The 21,067-nt window shown below is 34.3% G+C and overlaps 2 protein-coding genes across 9 annotated transcripts; both read right to left on the bottom strand.

Annotated features, from left to right (window-relative positions):
* Positions 1–7,534: 7,534 nt before the first annotated feature.
* LOC137810301 (beta-glucosidase 12) lies at positions 7,535–12,274 on the bottom strand. 4 transcript variants are annotated; one of them, XM_090297065.1, is made up of 14 exons: positions 11,575–11,667; positions 11,380–11,449; positions 11,079–11,148; positions 10,781–10,839; positions 10,615–10,690; positions 10,397–10,474; positions 10,212–10,299; positions 9,866–10,121; positions 9,633–9,748; positions 8,983–9,200; positions 8,430–8,461; positions 8,235–8,337; positions 7,984–8,092; positions 7,535–7,887 (listed from the first exon to the last, which is right to left on the bottom strand). In XM_090297065.1, exons 5-14 carry the CDS (start codon positions 10,664–10,666, stop codon positions 7,701–7,703), a joined length of 1,239 nt encoding a protein of 412 aa, XP_090153191.1. In that variant the 5' UTR covers positions 10,667–10,690; positions 10,781–10,839; positions 11,079–11,148; positions 11,380–11,449; positions 11,575–11,667; the 3' UTR covers positions 7,535–7,700. The 4 variants fall into 4 exon arrangements, 3 of the variants coding, with proteins under 3 accessions (XP_090153191.1, XP_090153190.1, XP_068467594.1); XM_090297064.1 differs by having other exon boundaries at positions 11,380–11,431; positions 11,575–11,636; XR_016517216.1 differs by having other exon boundaries at positions 8,430–8,484; positions 11,380–12,274.
* A 2,125-nt stretch (positions 12,275–14,399) lies between these two features.
* Positions 14,400–20,197, bottom strand: LOC137810271 (DNA double-strand break repair protein). 5 transcript variants are annotated; one of them, XM_068611462.2, is made up of 8 exons: positions 19,905–20,185; positions 19,599–19,670; positions 18,482–18,568; positions 18,333–18,398; positions 18,219–18,252; positions 16,365–18,129; positions 15,019–15,103; positions 14,400–14,786 (listed from the first exon to the last, which is right to left on the bottom strand). In XM_068611462.2, the coding sequence occupies exons 3-8, from the start codon at positions 18,559–18,561 to the stop codon at positions 14,747–14,749; spliced, it is 2,070 nt and encodes a 689-aa protein (XP_068467563.1). In that variant the 5' UTR covers positions 18,562–18,568; positions 19,599–19,670; positions 19,905–20,185; the 3' UTR covers positions 14,400–14,746. The 5 variants fall into 5 exon arrangements, with proteins under 5 accessions (XP_068467563.1, XP_068467579.1, XP_068467555.1 ...); XM_068611478.2 differs by having other exon boundaries at positions 18,477–18,568; positions 19,905–20,154; XM_068611454.2 differs by lacking the exon at positions 19,599–19,670 and having other exon boundaries at positions 19,905–20,197.
* Between the last annotated feature and the right edge of the window lie 870 nt (positions 20,198–21,067).

Raw genomic sequence — 21,067 nt, 5'->3', positions numbered from 1 at the left:
CCCGACAAATAATATTGAATAAATAAAGCGGAATAATAAAAGAGATAAAGAGGAAAAACACACCCGAAAATTGTTAACGGAGTTCGGCCTGTTTAGCCTAATCTCCGAGCACAGCAAAAACAACTCCATTTTATTATTATGAGAGAAGATATTACAAATTGGGATATATAACAGTGAAGGAGAAGAGTTTAATTTATAACCCTCAAACCTCCTTCCCAAACAATGAACCCACAGAAGTGGGACTTGGGATTAAGCCAAAATCAACAAATCTCCACCTTGGCTTAATTTCAAGTCCCACCTAAAACAAATCTTCTCACAACATAACAAAAACAAACTTTACAGTGCTTCAAATTTGCGCCTCCGGGCGCCAACTTCAAATGTGCAAAATATTAACCAAGTCTAAACAATATTCAAACTTGGCCCTTGTAACCACCTTGCCTTGTAGCGAACATCTTCTTTATTAGAAAATTCTTCTTTCTTTGCAAATACCCATTTGCACCCAATTGCCTTCTTACCTTTTGGTAATTGTGCCAACTTCCACGTCTTGTTCTTCTTCAAAGACTGCATCTCCTCTTCCATCGCACCCGCCCAATTACCACTCTCTGAACTCATAATGGCTTCTGGGTAAGTGGATGAAATGTCATCAACAACTGGAAGTGCATAGGCAACCATATCCATGAAACGAGCAGGCTTCTGAATATCTCGTCTCTGTCTTCTAACTGCAATTGGCGCTGATTGTTGTTGAGATTCTTGGGTAGGAACCTCTTCCTCATCTGACTCTTCTTCTGCCATAGGAGAGTCACTTGTGGTATCTCGTGTTGGGATCACCACTGTCTGCTCAAACTCCACCTGCTTCCGAACACACTCCACCTGTTGCGGAGTACTATCAGCTCCTTCTGGATTTACCTTCTTTAACATGGCAGATTCATCAAAGGTAACATCCCTGCTGATAATCGTCTTCTTTGCCTCTAGACACCACAAACGGTATCCCTTCACTCCAGGACTAAAGCCCATGAAAAGAGCCTTCTTTGCCCGTGGATCCAACTTTGATTCAATCACATGATAATATGCAATAGAACCAAAAACATGCAAAGAATCATAATCAGTTGCAGGTTTTCCAGACCATACCTCTAACGGGGTTTTGCCATCTATAGCAGATGATGGCAAACGATTGACGAGATGTTGAGCGTATGTCACAGCCTCAGCCCAAAACTCTCTGCCTAACTCAGCATTAGACAACATACAACGAACTTTCTCCACAAGTATCTTGTTCATACGCTCCGACACCCCATTCTGCTGTGGTGTTTTTCTAACAGTGAAGTGCCGAACTATGCCACAATCTTGACATACCTTCAGGAACAGATCACTCTTGTATTTTCCTCCATTGTCTGTTCGGAGAACCTTAATCTTCCTTCCTGTCTGGTTTTCAACTTCAGCTTTCCACTTAAGGAAAATTTCAAGCACATCATTTTTGTTCTTCATAGTAAACACCCAAACTCTCCTAGAAAAATCATCCACAAAAGTGACAAAATAATGCCTACCTCCGATTGACGGAGTCTTGGCAGGTCCCCACACATCTGAATGCACATAATCCAGAATACCCTTGGTATTGTGAATTGCAGTGCCAAACTTCACTCTTCGTTGCTTTCCCAGAACACAATGCTCACAAAATTCAAGTTTGCAAGCCTTCGTACCTTTCAACAATCCTTGCTTGGTAAGAATTTGCAAGGATTTCTCTCCAGCATGTCCCAACCTCATATGCCACAACTTCGTTGCCTCAGCATCCTTCTTAGAGCTAGAAGTTGTTGTCGCTACTGTCCCCACCACTGTACTACCTTGATAGTAATACAAACTGTTCTTCATCACGCCTTTCAACATCACCAGTGCTCCTGAAGTTGCTTTAAGAATTCCATCTCGCATCGTCACAACTAGGCCTTTAGATTCTAAAGCCCCCAATGAGATGAGATTCTTCTTCAACTTTGGCACGTACCGTACATCCCGCAAAATTCTGGTGGATCCATCATGATTCCGCAGCTTGATTGAACCTATCCCGACTGTCTTACATGGATTATCATTACCCATGTAAACAACCCCGCCATCGAGTTCTTGAAAATCAAAGAACCATTCCCGAATGGGACACATATGATAAGTACAACCTGAATCCAATATCCACTCATATGGATACGATGATGCTGAAAGCGAGACAATTAAAGAGATATCTGATTCCACATCACGTTTGCATTCTGCAACATTTGCATCTTGCGGAACCTTCTCTTTCTTCTGCAGTTTTGGACAGTCTTTCTTCCAGTGTCCTTTCTCATGACAGAAAGCACACTCATCTTTGGCAACGGCTCGACCTTTAGATTTAGACATCCCTCTTCTCTCCTTTTTTTGGCTTTGCTGACGACCTCTTGCCACCAGTGCTTCTTCTGATGTCGTTGATTTGGTTTTCATCTTATCCTGCTTTCTCAATTCATGACTATATAAAGCAGAACAAACAGCATCTAACGACACATTCTCCTTCCCGTGAAGGAGCGTAGTCTCCAAATGTTCAAATTCATCAGGAAGAGATGATAACAACATCAAAGCCAAATCCTCATCCTCAAACTTCACATCTAAATTCAACAGGTCTGCTACTAATTGATTAAACATAGTGATGTGTGCATTCATAGTAGTACCTTGTTGGTAGTCAAATCGGAACAACCTTTTCTTCATCAGGAGCTTGTTCTGACCACTCTTCTTCAGAAACTTGTCCTCCAATGCCTTCCACAGTTTGTGTGCAGAAGTCTCGTTTTTTACAGCGTACTTCTGCTCTCTGGACAGGCAGGATCGAATAGTTCCGCATGCCAACCGGTTGATGATGCTCCAATCTTTCTCCTCTACCTCTTTTGGTTTCTCTCCTTCAATAGCAATATCAAGACCCTGCTGAAAAAGAGAGTCCAAGACCTCTCCTTGCCACATGCCAAAATGTCCAGTGCCATCAAATATTTCCACCGCCAATTTCAAAGTGGACACCGGGAACCTCGACCATGATGACGAGGAGCCCGACACTCTGGATACATTCTTCGCTTCTTCTTCTTGATTTGCCATTACAAACTCAAAATATAATATTCAATATTACAAATAATTTCAAACAACCCAAGGCGAACCTTCGGCTCTTGATACCACTTGTTGGGAAAAAACGGGTAATTTTCCCACTAAAACAAAACCCTAACAGAGCTACCCGACAAATAATATTGAATAAATAAAGCGGAATAATAAAAGAGATAAAGAGGAAAAACACACCCGAAAATTGTTAACGGAGTTCGGCCTGTTTAGCCTAATCTCCGAGCACAGCAAAAACAACTCCCTTTTATTATTATGAGAGAAGATATTACAAATTGGGATATATAACAGTGAAGGAGAAGAGTTTAATTTATAACCCTCAAACCTCCTTCCCAAACAATGAACCCACCGATGTGGGACTTGGGATTAAGCCAAAATCAACAGTAGTTTCTCTGTCATAGAGAACAAATTGTCTAACCAAAAAACACATTTGACAAAATGATGGATATTCCAGAATTTCTGTCCAAAATGATCCGACGGGTCGTGGAGGGCTCCGACGGGATCATGAAGGTTGAGCTTGAAGAATGTCAAGATTTGGATCTACACAACATCACAATCGAAGGTTGTTCAATCTGGACACATTGGAAGAATTAAGGAGCAAGGCAATAATACAAATAAGCAACTCATAAAATGAGAGTAGAGGCAAAATACTTAAGCAGGGTATGTCCAACAGAATTCAGAGAGATAGATTTGGTCTTAAGGAAAGCAGGAGAATCAAATATGGATAGCAAGTTAGCACCAACATGGATCAAACCTTATCAAATTCGAGAGGTGATCAGAAGAGGAACATATCGATTGGAAATGTTAGATGGTGGACTCATACCAAGAACTTGGAACATGACTAATCTACGTTTTTATTACAGTTAATTAAACATTTGTGAAATTTCTGTTGGTTTGTTTAAGTTGAATTTGATACAGTTTAGTTTGTTTAAAAATTCTTGTTTCTTGGAAATAAGATCGTTTATTCAGTATATTACAACATGGTGTGTACAAGTTCGTAATTCACAGGAGATCAGCCTCAGTCCTTTGAAAAACAAAAAAACCATGTAAGGGTCTTAATACAAAAACCATGTATGGTTCTTATCCTGCACGGTATCTAGCACAATTGTGGCTTCCTTGTGAATGAAGAACCAAGTATGAATACCATAAGACAAAAACTAGTTGAGAGTCGAGAAATAAAAGAAAACCGGGAATGATCTCGGTCTAAAGCAAGGTACGAGGACTGCATAAAGCATATCATTATTCATAAATTATCTGTGTAAGTCATTCCAATTCGAATTTGCTTAAACATAAAGCATATCTTAGTGTATGAAAATTACAGTATTTGTTCAGAAGATGAGCAGGATCATAAACATGTTTGTTAAATAAGAGAGGTGGGATCATGGAAGAGACTAGTGGAATATATATACGTAGAGGCAATTCATTAAGCAGTTGCTAAAGCAAAATATAAATATACTAGCTCATACATCCATACTTAAAGTGTTTCTAAGAGTTTTTCAAGTTAAGACAGTAAAGAACTGAAAGTCATTGATCAACACTTTTGAATGGATCAAACGTGGACGTATCCAGATGAGGGTAAAGAACGTGAAATTGCTCCTGGTGCAAGTCAGTATAGTAAGCAGAAGGGTGATTGGGAACAAGTCAGTATATCTAGTCTAGTAGTTATAAAATCAAATCCACACATGTGCTCAACTAAAGTTCCAGACTCAAGCGAAAATCAAGAATGGAAACTATTTAAAACTTTCGACTCAAACTAGTTTTAAGAATTTTTTTTCTCCTGTTATTGGAATAAATGATGCCAAATAATGTCAACGATAGTCTCTATAATGCAATAAAATTAATTTCATATAATTAAAAATGACGGCTTGCCTTGAGTATTGGATCATCAACTCCTAACCTGATGCAGATGTCCTCACAAACAAATTTTGCCAAATCATTTAAAAGGTCATGCATTATAAAATGCTTTTCCTCTTCTTTTCCAGATTCATGAAAAAAGGACCAAGATAACATATCATTGAAATACTGTTCTCCAACTTCTTTAGGACTCCTTTTCTGCAAAGGGGTTGCTAGAAAATTTTCAGTCATTCACAGTTGAATTAAACACTCCTTGTCAAACTCATAACCTTTGGGAAATAAGGCAAAAAAGCAAAACATTTCTTCAGATGAGAAGGAAGGTGGAAATAACTCAATCCTATGACTTGGGTGGGTTTGAGTGAAATTTCGCCCTACTTTCTGCAATTTTTATTCTGGATCCGTATGTTGTTTGTACCCAGGTAAGGAAGCACGTCCATAAACAAATCACAAAAGGAAGTTACGCGGAACAAAACCAGTTTTGTTTTCGGAAAACCAGTTTTGTTCTGCCTGGGTCTGGGACATACTACGCCTTACTCCTTGGGTGTTTTAGTCTAAAATTTTTACCAGACGTTCGAAACTGTGTCTATTGAGTTTTGGCTGAGATTTGAGCCTCAGATTCATCCCAAAAGATTGGCAATAAATTTTTTATTGATCACTGTCAGGGTTGAAGGAAAAGTTGGTTTGTGTGTGAAACTGTTTGATTTTTCTCGTGGGTGAATACTCATCCGTTTGACCTGAAATTTGTCGCGTTTTGTCCCCAATTCAGTGGAGATTCTTACGTCAAATTTCAGGAAAAAACTAATCCGGGAAATTTTTCAGAAAATACCAAGGCTATCATTCTTTAGCAAAACTTGTGAAATTTCGCCCTACTTTCTGCAATTTTTATTTTGGATCCGTATCGCACTGAAAAAATCCACACAAGTACTTTCATATGTTGTTTGCACCCAGGTAAGGAGGCACGTCCATAAAAAAATCACAAAAGGAAGATACGAGGAAGAAAAGTCAGGACGTTCTGTTTTTGGAAAACGAGTTTTGTTCAGTCTGGGTCTGGGACTTACAACGCCTTACTCCTTGGGTGTTTTGGTCTTAAATTTTTACCAGGCGTTCGAAACTATGTCTATTGAGTTTTGGCTGAGAGTTAAGCCTCAGATTTGTCCCAGAGGATTGGCAATAATTTTTTTCTTCATCACTGTCAGGGTTGAAGGGAAGGTTCGTTTGTGTGTGAAACTGTTTGATTTTTTTCGTGGGTGAATACTCATCCGTTTGACCTGAAATTTGTCGCGTTTTGTCCCATATTCAGTGGAGATTCTTACGTGGAACTTTGTGATAAAACTATTCCGGGAGAATTTTTCAGATTATACCAAGGCTATCCTCTACCAAAACTTATGAAATATCGCCCTACTTTCTGCAATTTTTATTCTGGATCCGTATCGCGCTGAAAAAAACCACACAAATACTTTCATATGTTGTTTGCACGCAGGTAAGAAGGCACGTCCATAAACAAATCACAAAAAGAAGATACGCGGAAGAAAAGCCAGGATGTTCGGTTTTCGAAAAACCAGTTTTGTTCAGTCTAGGTCTGGGAGTTACTACACCTTACTCCTTGGGTCTTTTGGTCTGAAATTTTTACCAGACTTTCGAAACTGTGTCTTTTGAGGTTTGGCTGAGATTTGAGCCCCAGATTCGTCCCACAAGATTGGCAATAAATTTTTTATTGATCACAGCCACGGTTGAAGGGAAGGTTCGTTTGTGTGTGAAACTGTTTGATTTTTTTGTGGGTGAATACTCATCCGTTTGACCTGAAATTTGTGGCGTTTTGTGCCAAATTCAGTGGAGATTTACGTGGAATTTCAGGAAAAAAATATTCCGGGAGAATTTTTCAGAAAATACCAAGGCTATATCCTCTACCAAAACTTGTGAAATTTCGCCCTACTTTCTGCAATTTTTATTCTGGATTCGTATCGCGTTGAAAAAATTCACACAAGTACTTTCATATGTTGTTTGCACCCAGGTAAGGAGGCACGTCCATAAAAGAATCACAAAAAGAAGATATTCGAAAGATAAGTCAGGACGTTCTGTTTTCGGAAATTTGTCGCGTTTTGTCCCAAATTCTGTGGAGATTCTTACATGGAATTTCAGGAAAAAACTATTCCGGAAGAATTTTTCAAAAAATACCAAGGCTAGGGGCTTGGGTTCGGGTCTTATGACTTGGGTTCGAGTCCAATCCAGTGCAGAATGCCTCCAGGATTAATAAAAAATATAAATAGGATAAAATAATAATTAATAATAATGAAAAAATTAAAAATAAATTTTTTTACATTACATACGGATTAAGAAAAGAGATTTGATCTTGGAGTGAACTTATATCAATTAAGAAAAGAGATTTGATCTTGGAATGAACTTATAAATAAGAATTCTACATTCTTTATTTAAAAAAAATTGAGGTAAAGAATATAATTTAAAACAAACAATTTATAGTTATTATAGCTTTGACTTGATTATCTCTTGTTAATATAGATTTTCGTAATATAAATTGCTGAAACCTAGAGTGTCAGCCTAATCTAAATAATAATAATAATAATAATAATGTTCTTTCCCATATAAATCCATAGAATATTCCAACTCAAAATAGACACTAACAAAACCATACTTTTACATTATTGACACATAAATTGAAGAATAGAAGTATGATGATTTGAATCGTACAATTACACTGTTGAAATTAATTTTCTTAGCAGCAACTAATTGTCATATGTATCTATTTTGCCTTGTAGGAAATCTCTAAACCAAATGGCAGATGACTTTGGATATCTTTTGAGGTTATGGTAATCTACAAAGATTGTTCCAAATCTTGAAATGTACCCTAAATTCCATTCGAAGCTGTCAGTTAAAGACCATGCAAAATATCCTTTCACATTCACGCCATTCCTAATAAAATCAAAACAAAAAAGTAATACATTATCATATAATTAGGAAGCTTTTTTCTGGCCTTAACACATTTTGAAGATGGTGTAAAGCACTTACTCGATTGCACTTTGAAGATAATAGAGATGATCATAAAAGTAATCAATTCTTGAAGTATCTGCTAAGGCTTCTTCAAGTGATAGAGTGTGATCATTGAATTCATCTATACCTATATACACAAGTGAATAAATTGTTTCTTTAACATATCACTATGAGAAGGAAAAACACATTATATCAATTCTCTCTCTTACTTCAATGATTTAAACTTTGATAAATGAAAATTTCATGATTAAACTGAACTGCTACATTACCATTTTCAGTGATATAGATCAAAGGGTTGTTGTACTTTGTTTTGATATACAGCAACAGATCATGAATTCCTTTCGGACAAACATACAACCATTTTGAAGTAGTCTGCAGAATACAACTTTCCTTCAATAAAAACTAATTGAAATGAAGCACTGATATGTAGTTGCACTTTCAATAAAATGTAATTACAAACTTACCATTTTACCAATAGGTATTCCATTACGCTCACCTGTCAATATTCTACATCATTCTCTAATAATAACAAAAATTACCAATATAAATACTTGATTCTGATTCATCAGCTGCAATTTGTGTTGCACCTCAAACATATATATAAATTAAATGATGGATTAGAATAACAATGATAGTTTGAGTGGTATCATATAGTTATAATGTCATTTATCGGTTTTTGTACAAAACTAAGGCAATCTTTGTCCCTTATTACTAAAATGGGGTCGTTGTTTAAAATATTACAAGGTTGCAGAAGTCGTGCAAACGTGGTATGATTTTATTGTGAAGAAAAATTGAAATTGTGTAAAGGTGAGACGACTTATATTTAATCATTTTGAATTGAAGTTGTGTCACATTAGCATGACTTCATTTTGATATAGCAAAAATCATGTCACCTTGGCACGATTACTTCACAATAAAGTTGTGTCACGTTGGCACCAATTCTCCAACCTTGTAATATTTTAAAAGACTACCCATTTCAGTAATAGGAGGGAAAAATTGATATTGAGGAGCACTTACTTGTAAGAATAACAAGAGAGTCTGTGAGGTAGCTAGGCCTTGCTTCACTTAACTCAGGTGTATCAGAAGCATAATAAGAAGTATAGTAGTTTATTCCAATAAAATCAAAGGACCCTCTTACAAGTTTGATCTCATCAGCAGAAAACTTTGGCAATCGACTCCCTACCAAAGATTGCATGGATTTAGGGTATTCTCCAATTGTCAATGGCTCCATAAACCTACAATGAAGTATTTGAATAAATTAGTTATAGAGATTATTAGTTTAATCCTAGCATTATAGTTGGGTAGATAATGAGTATTTATTGTAGGATTTTTCATCTCAATAACCTGTCATGGATTGGACTGCTCTTTTGGTGCTCTTCATGATAAGTTTTGTGTTCTTGTCTGACCACTATATTTTGTCCCTTTAATTAGACTATTTATGTCTCTGATTAATCATAAAGTAATTTTCTCTAAGTACACACACATTCTATTACATTCCAGAGTTAAATTGTTATGAGAAAAACATATTATATCATGAGACCTCATTGTGTGACAAGATTTAAACCTTTCTCCTACAATATATTGACTTAAAAGGACAAAATAATTTAGAATCACTATCATACTATAGTTGAGCTCCACATTAGAATTTAGGTTCATAAAGTAGTTACCATCCAAACATAAAATCAAGGGCTCTTTCTGCAGCAAACTGATCGGACTCAGTATCATAGAGTGGTACTATCCAATGACATGACAGTGATATCCCTATCACACCCTTTTGAGACACCTACATACATGAAGCAAATTTAAGTTTAGGACTAGTTTATTATGACTCTTTGATTGAATAAGGAAACCAATACACTTATTCTGATTGCATTTCAAAATACAAAATTTGTGATTGAACCTGATATTTTGTCTTGTAGACATTGACAGAAGCTGCATGAGCAAGTAATTGATTGTGACTCACTATGTAGGGTTCAGTGGCTGAATCACCAGTAGTACAAGATAAGTTTTGCCAGGCTGAACATCTTCCAGGTGGTGAAATAGCATCAGCATACCCATATTTACTAAAGGTCCATGGTTCATTTAATGTAATCCAATGTTTTACCCTGTCTCCAAATTCTTTAAAACAAAGTTCTGCATAATCTTGAAAATCATTCCTAGATAATGGTAAAAAAAGTAGATATCAGTTCAAGTATGTTCACACAAACAATATATTTTGATTATTATATATAAGAAATGTGAGTTACACTATATTAGGACTTAAAAAACCATCATATTCGTCTTCTAAGGCTTGAGGAAGGTCCCAATGAAAAATGGTCACAAAGGGTTTAAGACCTGCATTATGGATGTCAAAAAATTGAGTTAGTTGTTTCAATTTCAAAACTAAATTAGAGAAAATGATATTTAAAAATATACTTATCTACATATTAACCTTTAGCTAACAGTTCATTGATGAGGTTGTTGTAATAGTTGATTCCTTCCTTGTTCACACCTCCACTAACCTTTCCTTCTGAAATTAGCCAAAGAATCTAAGATTCAAATAATAGCCATCAATTTATACAAGATATATTTTTTATTGCTATGATTAAGGAGTGCTAATGTACAAAATTATAAGAAGGAGAAGCTCTTATATAGTTCCCTGTTTCTTACTTGGAAGTATTCTGGACCAAGAGATTGAGAATCTGTAAGCATCCATGTTCATTTCCTTGATGTTTTCAACATCTTCCTGTGTTATTAGTTATGAAAACAATTTCAATTATGCTTTATTTTATTGCTTCACTACATATTAAGTATTAAAGGGTCCTTATTATCATACCTTATAACGATGGTACTGATCAATGCTAACATCTCCATTACTTCTGTCCAGTATTTTATCTGTCATGTTTCAAACAAAATATGCTAGAATTTGTAACTACAGACATTTCTCTGGCAGATCAAGAACATAGTAATAATTTTAGCAAAATTAACTAAGAAAACTCTATCAAAACTACATTACATTTTAATACAATAATATAAACTCAATAAATTACCATACACAACAAGCTATAATTGAACACACTAAAAAAAATTACAGTGAACATGGATTGTACTATAAGCAAGGAAAAAAATAAAACCTGGGCGATTATGAGTGTATGTATCCCATATGCTTGGTCCTCTGCCACCCACATTTGCTGCACCTTCACACTAGTTTATATGGCAATTAATCTCTTTCAAACTTAAAGATTATTGCAAAAATAAAAATTCTTTGGAAAGAAAAGGATTATTGCAAAATTTGGACCATTTCTGAAACTTTTCCTACATAATTTTTACAAAAAGTTGACAAGAATATGTAATTTTCTCTAAAATTTATAATATTTCACTAGATATTTATAAAAGAAATCTCAAAATATAAAATTATCACTGTTTCGGAAGAACCTGATAAGCAGATGATGCTGCTCCAAATATAAAATCTTTGGGAAAACTGCTCCTGTTGAGAGATGTACTCCTAAAATCATCAGTGGAAAAAATTGAAATTGAACCTTCAATGCAGATTGGTACTGATATCATAAGCAGCAAAACACCAGAGAGAAGATGCAAATTGAATGCCATAGCTGCAATCTTCATACTCACTTTCATGGCAGATGTGTGCACTATTACGTATGAATTTAACTAATGAAGTCTTATTATTGCAAAGCAAATATAATATATATTAAAACTAAATTCTATTTTATACAGAAATCCACCTTAAGGTGACCTGTATTTTCAAATAAATAATGCAGAAATCTGATTTGCAAAAGATAAGCATAATGATACAGTAAACAACATGATTTGTTTTAATGGAAAGTTAAAGGAAACCAACTAAAATCTTAACATGTTTTTAAATAAAATATAATAAAAGGGTAATTTTCTATTTTTTTAAATTACTTTTCATAAAAAGTATATACAAAACAAACAAACCAATGTTAATTTCTAATCTTCTATTTAAAAATAACCATTCTTGAATGATTAATTGCTTTTTGCCATAATTGACCCACTTCAGCAATGTTTGAGTTTTTTAATGTTAGAGTAAACACCACGAGATGCACAAATCTACCAAAGGATAAAAAAACAGAATAAGATCTGTGGTGATTATAAAGAATTCACTTTCCCTTTTGATCTCTTCTCACATATATTATTTATTATTTGTGTTGCTTAAAATCAAAACGTGTAAAATACTTAAATCATTTAATAATATTGTGATTTAAAAATACTATAAATTTTGGAAATTACACACCCATCTCCAAGAACAAAACATTCTATTTATTTTCAACATAAAACACTACCTAATTATGCAGAGCTGTGAACAATAAAACCAATATACAAAAGGTTGACAATATATACTTATATTCAATCTTTTATTGCATTTGAATGGACATGAATAAAACCAATAAAGCAAAGGTCGACATCACCTTATCTTCAATCTTTTCTTCTATTCCAGGGAACATGTTTTACTTTTTTTGCATCAGACCTGTACAATCAAACATAAACCAAAAATGGATAAGTTCCACTGTTTCCATAATATTGTACAATACAATATAAGGTTGTTTCTTCATACACCCCTACATTTGGCTTCCTGCACCCATCAGAAATGTTAATTGACAAAAGTAATCCTAAGGTTTTAAGAACCCAAGCGCAACGTCTCCTTCTGGAATAAAGGCAAGATTTTTTCTTTTTTTCTTCTTTTGGAAATGATAATCCATAATATATGTGGAAGTGACAAATCCAAAATAAGATGGGAGAGTGTATGCATGTTACGTTCTGGAAAAGACAATCTTTAATCTATTTTCAGAAAGGACAATCCATAATCATCCTGAAATATATTTTTGAAATACATGAATTTTGTATTTACCATTTGGAAAGTAAAAAAATGTATTTTAGAAAGGATATTCCAAAATGATTTCTGTCTTTCAAAATTATTATTCCGTAATCTTTTACCTACAGAACACTCTCTAATCTGAAATCACCCAAAAAAACTGTCAGAGTAATTTGGTATTTTAAAATATGTAGGGGTGTAGAAAGAAAAATGTAAGAGGCCGGAAATAAAACATTAAGCCACCTTATGCTGCCAAAAAATAATATTTGTAGATTGATCGCTTTGCACCCGATCATTTTGAATTGGCACCCAATTGCATATAGAAAAAGACTAAACTACTCTTAATGAATTTGAAAATACCTTAAGTGTAATATGCACCCAACCTTATTCTTCTTCTTCTCCGTTTGTGCGTGAACCAGCAGCCGTAGGCACAGCCATCACGGTCAGCCACCTTCGTCTCCGTTCGTTTGCTTCACCGTCAGTGACCTTCATCATCGCAGGCAGAGCAGCAGCCGTCACGGTCAACTTCGAAAGTCGAAGAAGGAACGAAAAAGTCAAGGTACATTGACATGACTTCCGGATATTTTTATCCATAGTTGAGTATTGTCTTCCGGATATTTTTATCTGTAGTTCATTATTGGCTTCTGGATATTTTTATCCGTAGTTCATTATTGCCTTCCAGATATTTTTATCGGTAATGGACTTTTGACTTGTGGATATTTTTATCCGGAATTTGTTGTTCTGCGGATATTAATATCCATATTAGTGTTAGGTAGTTATGACACTTGGCTTCTATGAAATTTTTCATTTGTTCTTCTGCAGCTAAAAACAAAGCTTCACCACAACAGTGAACTTTCTCTACCTCACCATACACTATTTTTCAAAGTGAAGAAGAGAAGGGCACAATGAAAGTTTTAAAAGTTCGTCGGGTGAAAGTCATAATGCAGAAAGCAATTGTCTTGCTTGATAAGGTCATGATTACATTACATATGTTAAATATTATTGTTTACACAGTAGACGTCAAAGAGATAATAGTTAAATAATTATATATTATTTATATTCTTCCTTTGAATTTAAGGATTAATTGTAAGTTTTTTTATGACAAACTTTAGTTTAATTTGATAATCGTGTTATTTTTTTATTTATTTAAGTTTGTTTTTGTTTTCTTTATTTTCAATACGTATAAATGTATGTAGAACAATAAAAGATATATACCATCTTTGGTAATAATAACTCATTCCAAATAATATATAACAATTTTGTGATTTTTTGCGGTTTGATTCCATAATCATAATGCATTTTATCTGACCTACCTTTTTACCATGGAACGGATAACTCTCCTTTCCCACAATATCGAATAATCTTACTAAAGGACCATAGTCTTTCACTGCTCAGGACCACTGAGCTTTCTCAAATTCTGCAACTGAACACTTCAATAACGAAGAAATTTGATAACGTCTTTGCTTTTAAAAATCAAGAGCAGAATACATATTCATTTTTCTACGCAATGGATTCCGTACAGATAAAAGGTTACCAATTTGACCAGCCATGTCTTTTTCCTTAGTGACATTTTTATTGAACTTCACACTATATGTAATAGCTGTTTCACAATGAAATATTGCAATTAATTTTATCCTTAATAAATGCCGCAAACTATAACATTCCAGTACATTGAATTTTCACATAAAAAATGTACTCAAAAAGGCATACAACCAGGATGTTTCTATGGGTACATAGACTCAGTGACCAGGATAACCATCTGTTGTAGCAAAGAATTGATGGAGAGTTATAATTATATGATTCTTCCATGGCGAGCTTTTTTGTTGTGGCATAGAATCAATTTGTGACAAAAAAATCCTTGGAGGGAAGGGTAGAGCTCACACTAAACAAACTCACAATTGGGTGAAATCCATTTGAAAATGTTTGAACCAGAAACCCTGAGTTCTTCCATTATCGTGAGCCAATCAACATCTTCAGTCTTTCCATGCTACTGCAGTGTCCAAAACACGAGTAACTCAAAGTTAAAGAGACATAACTTTGGATTTTTACTATGCACTTTTATGCCCATGTAATCATCTAATATATTTGCCTTGAACACACGATGCAAATGAATAAAGCAAGTAAGAAGCTTTCAACTAAAAGGGTTATCTAGGAAAAGAAGCATGCACATTAAATACAACACTATTAAGTTATTTATCATATTTGAAGAATGTGCCAAATACCTATCTGGAAAGGAAGGAATCAACTCTTCAATTACTTGAACAAAATCCCTTGCATGTTTCCCTGATGATGACTTCTCTTCTATATCTGCATGTAATAGAACAGGCTAATCAATTTAGACTGCACAACAAAATGATACTAACAGAGTATTGGATTCAACTTATCAAATCTCTATATTCATAATTTACAAAATGTATGCCAAATCACAAGTTAGATGTTTATCACAAAAACCTATGCATAAGGCATAGTAGTAGTACAGTTTTTTGTTATTTTGCCATCATATAACTATTCTAGACCTCATTTCATATTCAGCTTAAAATATGAAAAAAAGACACAGGGCAAACATTAAGAATACAAAAAGCAAGTTGATGTCCAATTTTCATTGCTCAATGTCTCTCGCATTGTCTTACAGAAAAAGCATCTAACAGTTTCATCATCTCAAATTCTATAGTATCCAGGCATGCAATCAGTGGGATTTGAAATCAGACATATTTTAGTATGGAATCAACCATAATCCATGAACATATTATTTGCAATCATTTCATGGTAAAATGCTGGTTAGATAAAATGGGGACTTCGATGGAGTTGTAACTTTAGAGATAAGTAAGAATTTTGCAATGCAGAAATGCATATATGAGAATTTGGCCTCTAAATTTAAAAATAAGTTACAAATTCAGCACTCCTATAGCACACGTATCACAAAGTTATGGCTAAACTACTATGCATTCACAGCATGAAACAATCTTAGGTTTTACAGAAAATTACAGTTATCATTAGTTCGTACCATAAACTGAGCACATGCAGGACTCAAAAAGAAATAGTTTCCAGAAAAAAAGATACAGTTTCTGTGGGTGAGACAAAGGACATTTCGTGGTAAAATACTGGTAAGATAGGGGACTTTGATGGAGTTGTAACTTTCGAGATAAATAAGAATTTTGCAATGCAGAAACGCATATACGAGCATTTGACCTCTAACTTCAAAAATATGTTCCAAATTCGCACTCCTACAGCAGACATGACAAAGCTATGGCAAAACTACTATGCATTGAAAGAATGAAACAATCTCAGGTTTTACACAAAATAACGGTTACCATTAGTGTGTATCAAAAAGATACAGTTTTTGTGTGAGACAAATGACATTTCATTCAATAATAATTAAAGAAAGGTATACTGACATGTTTTACTTTGTTGAAGCTTAAGGAAGGGGCAAAAAAGACAAAATCGTGTCAGGGAATGAAAATTACTTTTAATATATATAGTAGCAATATGATCAAACAATATCTTTAAATTGGTAGAAATAGTATATGTTTCGGTTATTTAAGGGTGATATAGCATAAACATTAAATACCTTCAACATCTTCAATGGGAATATTACCGCTGAGGTATAAACTCTTGCTCAAGCTTAAATCTTGGCCTTCAGTTTTGACAAACTCTTCCAACATATGACCTACGAGACTATATGCAAGCATACTTGTCTTATCACAAGCGTCTTGGATAGCGAGGTATTGGTTTTTGCACGCACTGTACTTACTGGGCACGGGTTCTTTGTCCTCAGAAAACCAATTAGTTGTGTCCGTTGCAGCTATTATAGTACCAGATTCAAACAAATGGTTTCTCTTTACAACCTTTTCATCCAACTCTCTGTCAGGTGAAACAAATGAGGAATTATTGTTTTTGCCAGCCGTAAATGTACTAAAATGCTCTGTGCTTTCTGCTTGGCATTGGTCAGTTAACATGTTCCGTGGAGTATTGCGAAATTCAGATTCCAAATTTGCACTAAAACATTTATTAGATTGAATCTGTTCGGAACCACTATTCCACCTATCACTAACTGCAAGTGGAGAAGATGAAACATTTTCCTCAATTTTGATAGTACAAGAAAGGAGCTCAAATGGTACAAAATCTCCAATACTTTCTGCCTCATGGCATGAATCGATTGAATCAAATGATCCATTTCTGAATTGTATATCCTCCTGAAGTTGACTACCATCATCCTCATCACTGTCACTGTCGTCACTTTCTTCCAATTGCTCCATGTAAGCATCAGTGAAGTCTTTATCAAATTCATCATCAGGTAACAAATCCAAGACAATTTGCTTTGTCAAAGCACTGATGTTTAGTACGCCATCAACTTCTTCTTCAATATACTTCTTCTTGAATAATACATTGTGTAAGCCACCACTATTAGGACCTCTGTTAATAACATTTAGGGTCTGTGATAGAGACTTTGGAACACTATCCATATCACTGCACTCAAAAAGAAATTCAGTCAAAAAATTTACAAAAGCTGTCCGAATGCACCTGTTTGATATTATAGCCTTTGGTTCTATGAGAAGCTGTAAATTTCTTAGCTCTGGAACTGTCGTTACTTTCTTAACAGACCATATAGCATTCATAATATCACTTTGCAAGGACTTCACCTCAGGAGAGAATTGATAAAATTCTTTTGAAAATATGTTATGAGAACCAGTTGTCAGTTTCAGTGACAAGTCTGCTACTGCCATAGCATTGGCTAATGGCTCTTGCAACTCACTTTCTTTATCAAGTTTTGAAAGCATTTCCAGACCGATCTTCTTCACTAGCTTGATTAGATGGTCTCGTGCCCATCCATGCTTGCGGGGTTGTAACTGCGGTACTGGTGCTTTCACTCCTTTAAGTTTTCTACGCATTGCAATCAAGGTCTGAGATGACAAGTTTTGAAGCCTGTGCAATACGTTTTCCGCAGCAGCATGACAAGAGAGGGATCTCAATGCACCCAAAGGCTCACACCTGTCTCGGAAATTCTGTGGATTGTTGAGAAGTGAAAAAATCTGTTTACAAGTTTCAAGATGGTTATAGCTGCTTTTTCTGCCGAAAACACTTGAAAGGGAACCCTTGATAACCTTTTTCATTTTGCAACGAGTTATTTCAGAATTAAATGAGCTACCAGTAACTATCATAGCAAGAAGGTAGAGACCTTTGGTAGTCAAATTATCAAGCAACGGTGATATCAACCTTTTCACGTTCAGTGTTTGAATCAAATCCATATCTCCCTTAGGGATATCGCTCTCTTGTTCAAAGCGGTGTGCTCCAAGGGCATCTTCAACATGAGCTTTTACTGACTCATAAAACATCTGAGGATTACTAGATTGTCAATTTATCATTCAAATAGTAATGCAACTAACCATAGTTACAATAAATCAAAGGAAATAGTAATACTTACATCATCTTCCCTGATCAAAGACTCAGACAAATTCCTAATGACCAAAAGGAAAAATAAAATATATCATTAGAGTGAAAACCTAACACCAAATCATTGAACAAATAAGGCACTAACCTATTTTTGAAATATTTTTTCAACTTCTTCCTCTCAGATCTTGTGGGAGGAATGCTGAGTAACCATCTGCACCAATTTCAGATCAATATAATTAAAATCTAACACAGAAAAACAAAAACAAGGTTGAGATACAAGAATGAGTACCTTACCTACTCTTAAGTTTAATCTGTTTATCCTGGCGCTTAATTTGTGACAAAATTGACAGAGCATCTGTTCTATCAAACTTCATTGCTTAACTGTACAGATCAAACCAAAGAAAAATAGAATGAAATAAAGTGTGATGTTCTTAAGCAAAGGGCAAGCAAAACAAATTTGCTATGTTTCCTTTATCAAGAGCTTCTCCAGAAAAAAAATTAAGTTAGATTAGAATGCAACACAGTTACATGACCCCTTTTGGTATGAAGTGCACAGTAGGTTATGTAAAATGCAAAAAAAAAAACGTTAATAAAATCCTGGCCTTTCATTTCCTAAGTTGGATTTTAAAAATACCCAAATTACAAACAGTGTAGGTAGCACCAATGTCAATTATTTTAATTGAAATATTCATAGTAATTGTAGTAGTCAAATGAAATTCTTGAGCCATGTGGGTTTGTTGATCTTTCTATAGGAACCAGAAAATTGGCAGTCATTTACCAATAATTTATTTTCCATTGAAGCTTCTTGAATTTCCTTCTTAGGGTTAGGAAATTCAAGAAACGTTTGATGATAGAAAACTACACAATATGTTCTTAAAATAATAGAACATAAATTTTGAAAATTGAGAAGAGACATGGAAAGAAACCCAATCTACTTCAGAGGAAGCTGTGCAGTGATGAAGACTAAGTTCATAATGCTTAGTAAGAAAGATACTTTGCAAGAAATCTCAAATGATATATAGAGTTCTCTTCACTCAGTAGACTCCAAAACTTCTGCATATCACTACCTTCACTAATCACCAATTTCCTACACTGTCCTAAATACAAACTACACATTTCAGGAATTCTATTTCAACATTGGATATTGATAATAGAAATTCTTGCATGTAAAACAGATAACTTAAAGGCTGTAACGCATGGTTCCTATTAGCCTCTACAATATAGAACAATATATCATGTGTACCCAAAAACAAAGAGCGATCTTAATGATCATAAGGCAAGAACTTGATATTTTTAACACCTATATTTGCCTCCAAAAAAAATTAGTTTACCCCCACAAGTAACTTCATGAACATAATTAAACCCTGTATTGTTCATACAAAGGAATCTATGGAGTGTATGTGAACATCACCTATAATATAAATTCAGAAGCATTTTGAGACCCTTTACCACAAACTCAACAGCGGGCATCAAAGTTTGACTACTACTCCATGCCACAAAAAGCCAGACCAAGTCGAACCCAAATTAGAAGAATATAAAAACAGAACAAAATTGAAATATAAAGAACCATAGAAGAAAAATTGGGATAATATTCAGAAAGCATGACTATATAATCTAAAACAGTGGTGGAAAACGAAGTGGCTAAAGTAATCACAACAATTGAGATTTCAGAATCAGAAATAAGTTCCATATTTGTGATTTCACAACAACTACTTACCGTAATGAACACAACACGAAGCGCCAACCCTAACCCCGAACCTGGGTGTGAGGTCCAACCCTACTCCGACCCTGAGTGTGAGATCCAACCCTAACGGCGACAATGGCTGAAGCTAACGAAAGCGCAAAGCTTTACGTTGGAGGGGTTGCGGTGGTTCTGTGATTTGGGGTTTAGAAGCAAAATTAGATAAAGAATTTGTTGAAGACTCTGTTTTCACCATTGAAACAGAGCACCAACGTTCACATACAAATCGAAAAAGTGAAAAAATAAAAAATAAAAAAAATTACATATCTTATTAAAAAAAATTAATATGATATTTATTTTTTCAAATTAAATAATTTAGTTTTACTCTCTTATATTTCATGTGTCATTATCATATATTGTTATGATATATATTAAATTTCTTCTATTATCTATACTACGTAAACATGACAATAGAAAGTTATAAAACAAAAGAAAAATAAAAATATATTATAGGAATTAATCAAAAAATTAACATAAAAATAGAAATAAGATGCAAATAAAAAGATTATACACTTAAATCAGAATTTTAAAATTTTATGATTTATTAAGTACTCGAAACAAAACAATTTTCATACCTACTTAATAAATATGTTAATTATGTATTCAGATTTTATTACTTTTGAATTAACGAATTTAACTAAGATGATTATGTAATAATATTTATTGTGATACAGACGAAGAATTTTAAAAGATGTTAAAAACTTATTTAGCCCTTTATCTTAAGTAAATAATATATTTAAGTTTAAATATGTATTTTTTAGGCTGTTTTATCTTTATCTTTTAGTATTGTTTTTAAAGAAACTGATTTTCTAATTTAAATATATTTTTATCTAACTTTGATAATTTCACTTTTATCTCTCAAATGTTACTTTCTTTTTTTTCCTCTTTATATAAAGAACTTTACACTAGGGGTGGCAAAGCGAGTCAGTCCGCCCCGCATTGACCTGCCCATAAAAATGCGGGACGGGCCGCATAAGAGCTGACCCGTGGATTTGCGAGCCCGTCCGCGTTTTTTTTTAAATTAAATATTTTTTTTTTACATTTTGTTTTTAAAAAAATTATCAAATTAAACCTATATATTTGTTACTATCAAACCCAATTTTTTTTCTTCTTTTCAAACATAATCAAACATCAAAAAA

The sequence above is a fragment of the Phaseolus vulgaris genome, chromosome 11 (assembly GCF_051622355.1).
Source record: "Phaseolus vulgaris cultivar YP4 chromosome 11, ASM5162235v1, whole genome shotgun sequence".
NCBI lineage: Eukaryota > Viridiplantae > Streptophyta > Magnoliopsida > Fabales > Fabaceae > Phaseolus > Phaseolus vulgaris.
Note: the sequence above shows the minus strand (reverse complement) of the source record. Positions and strands in the feature narration are given on the sequence as shown.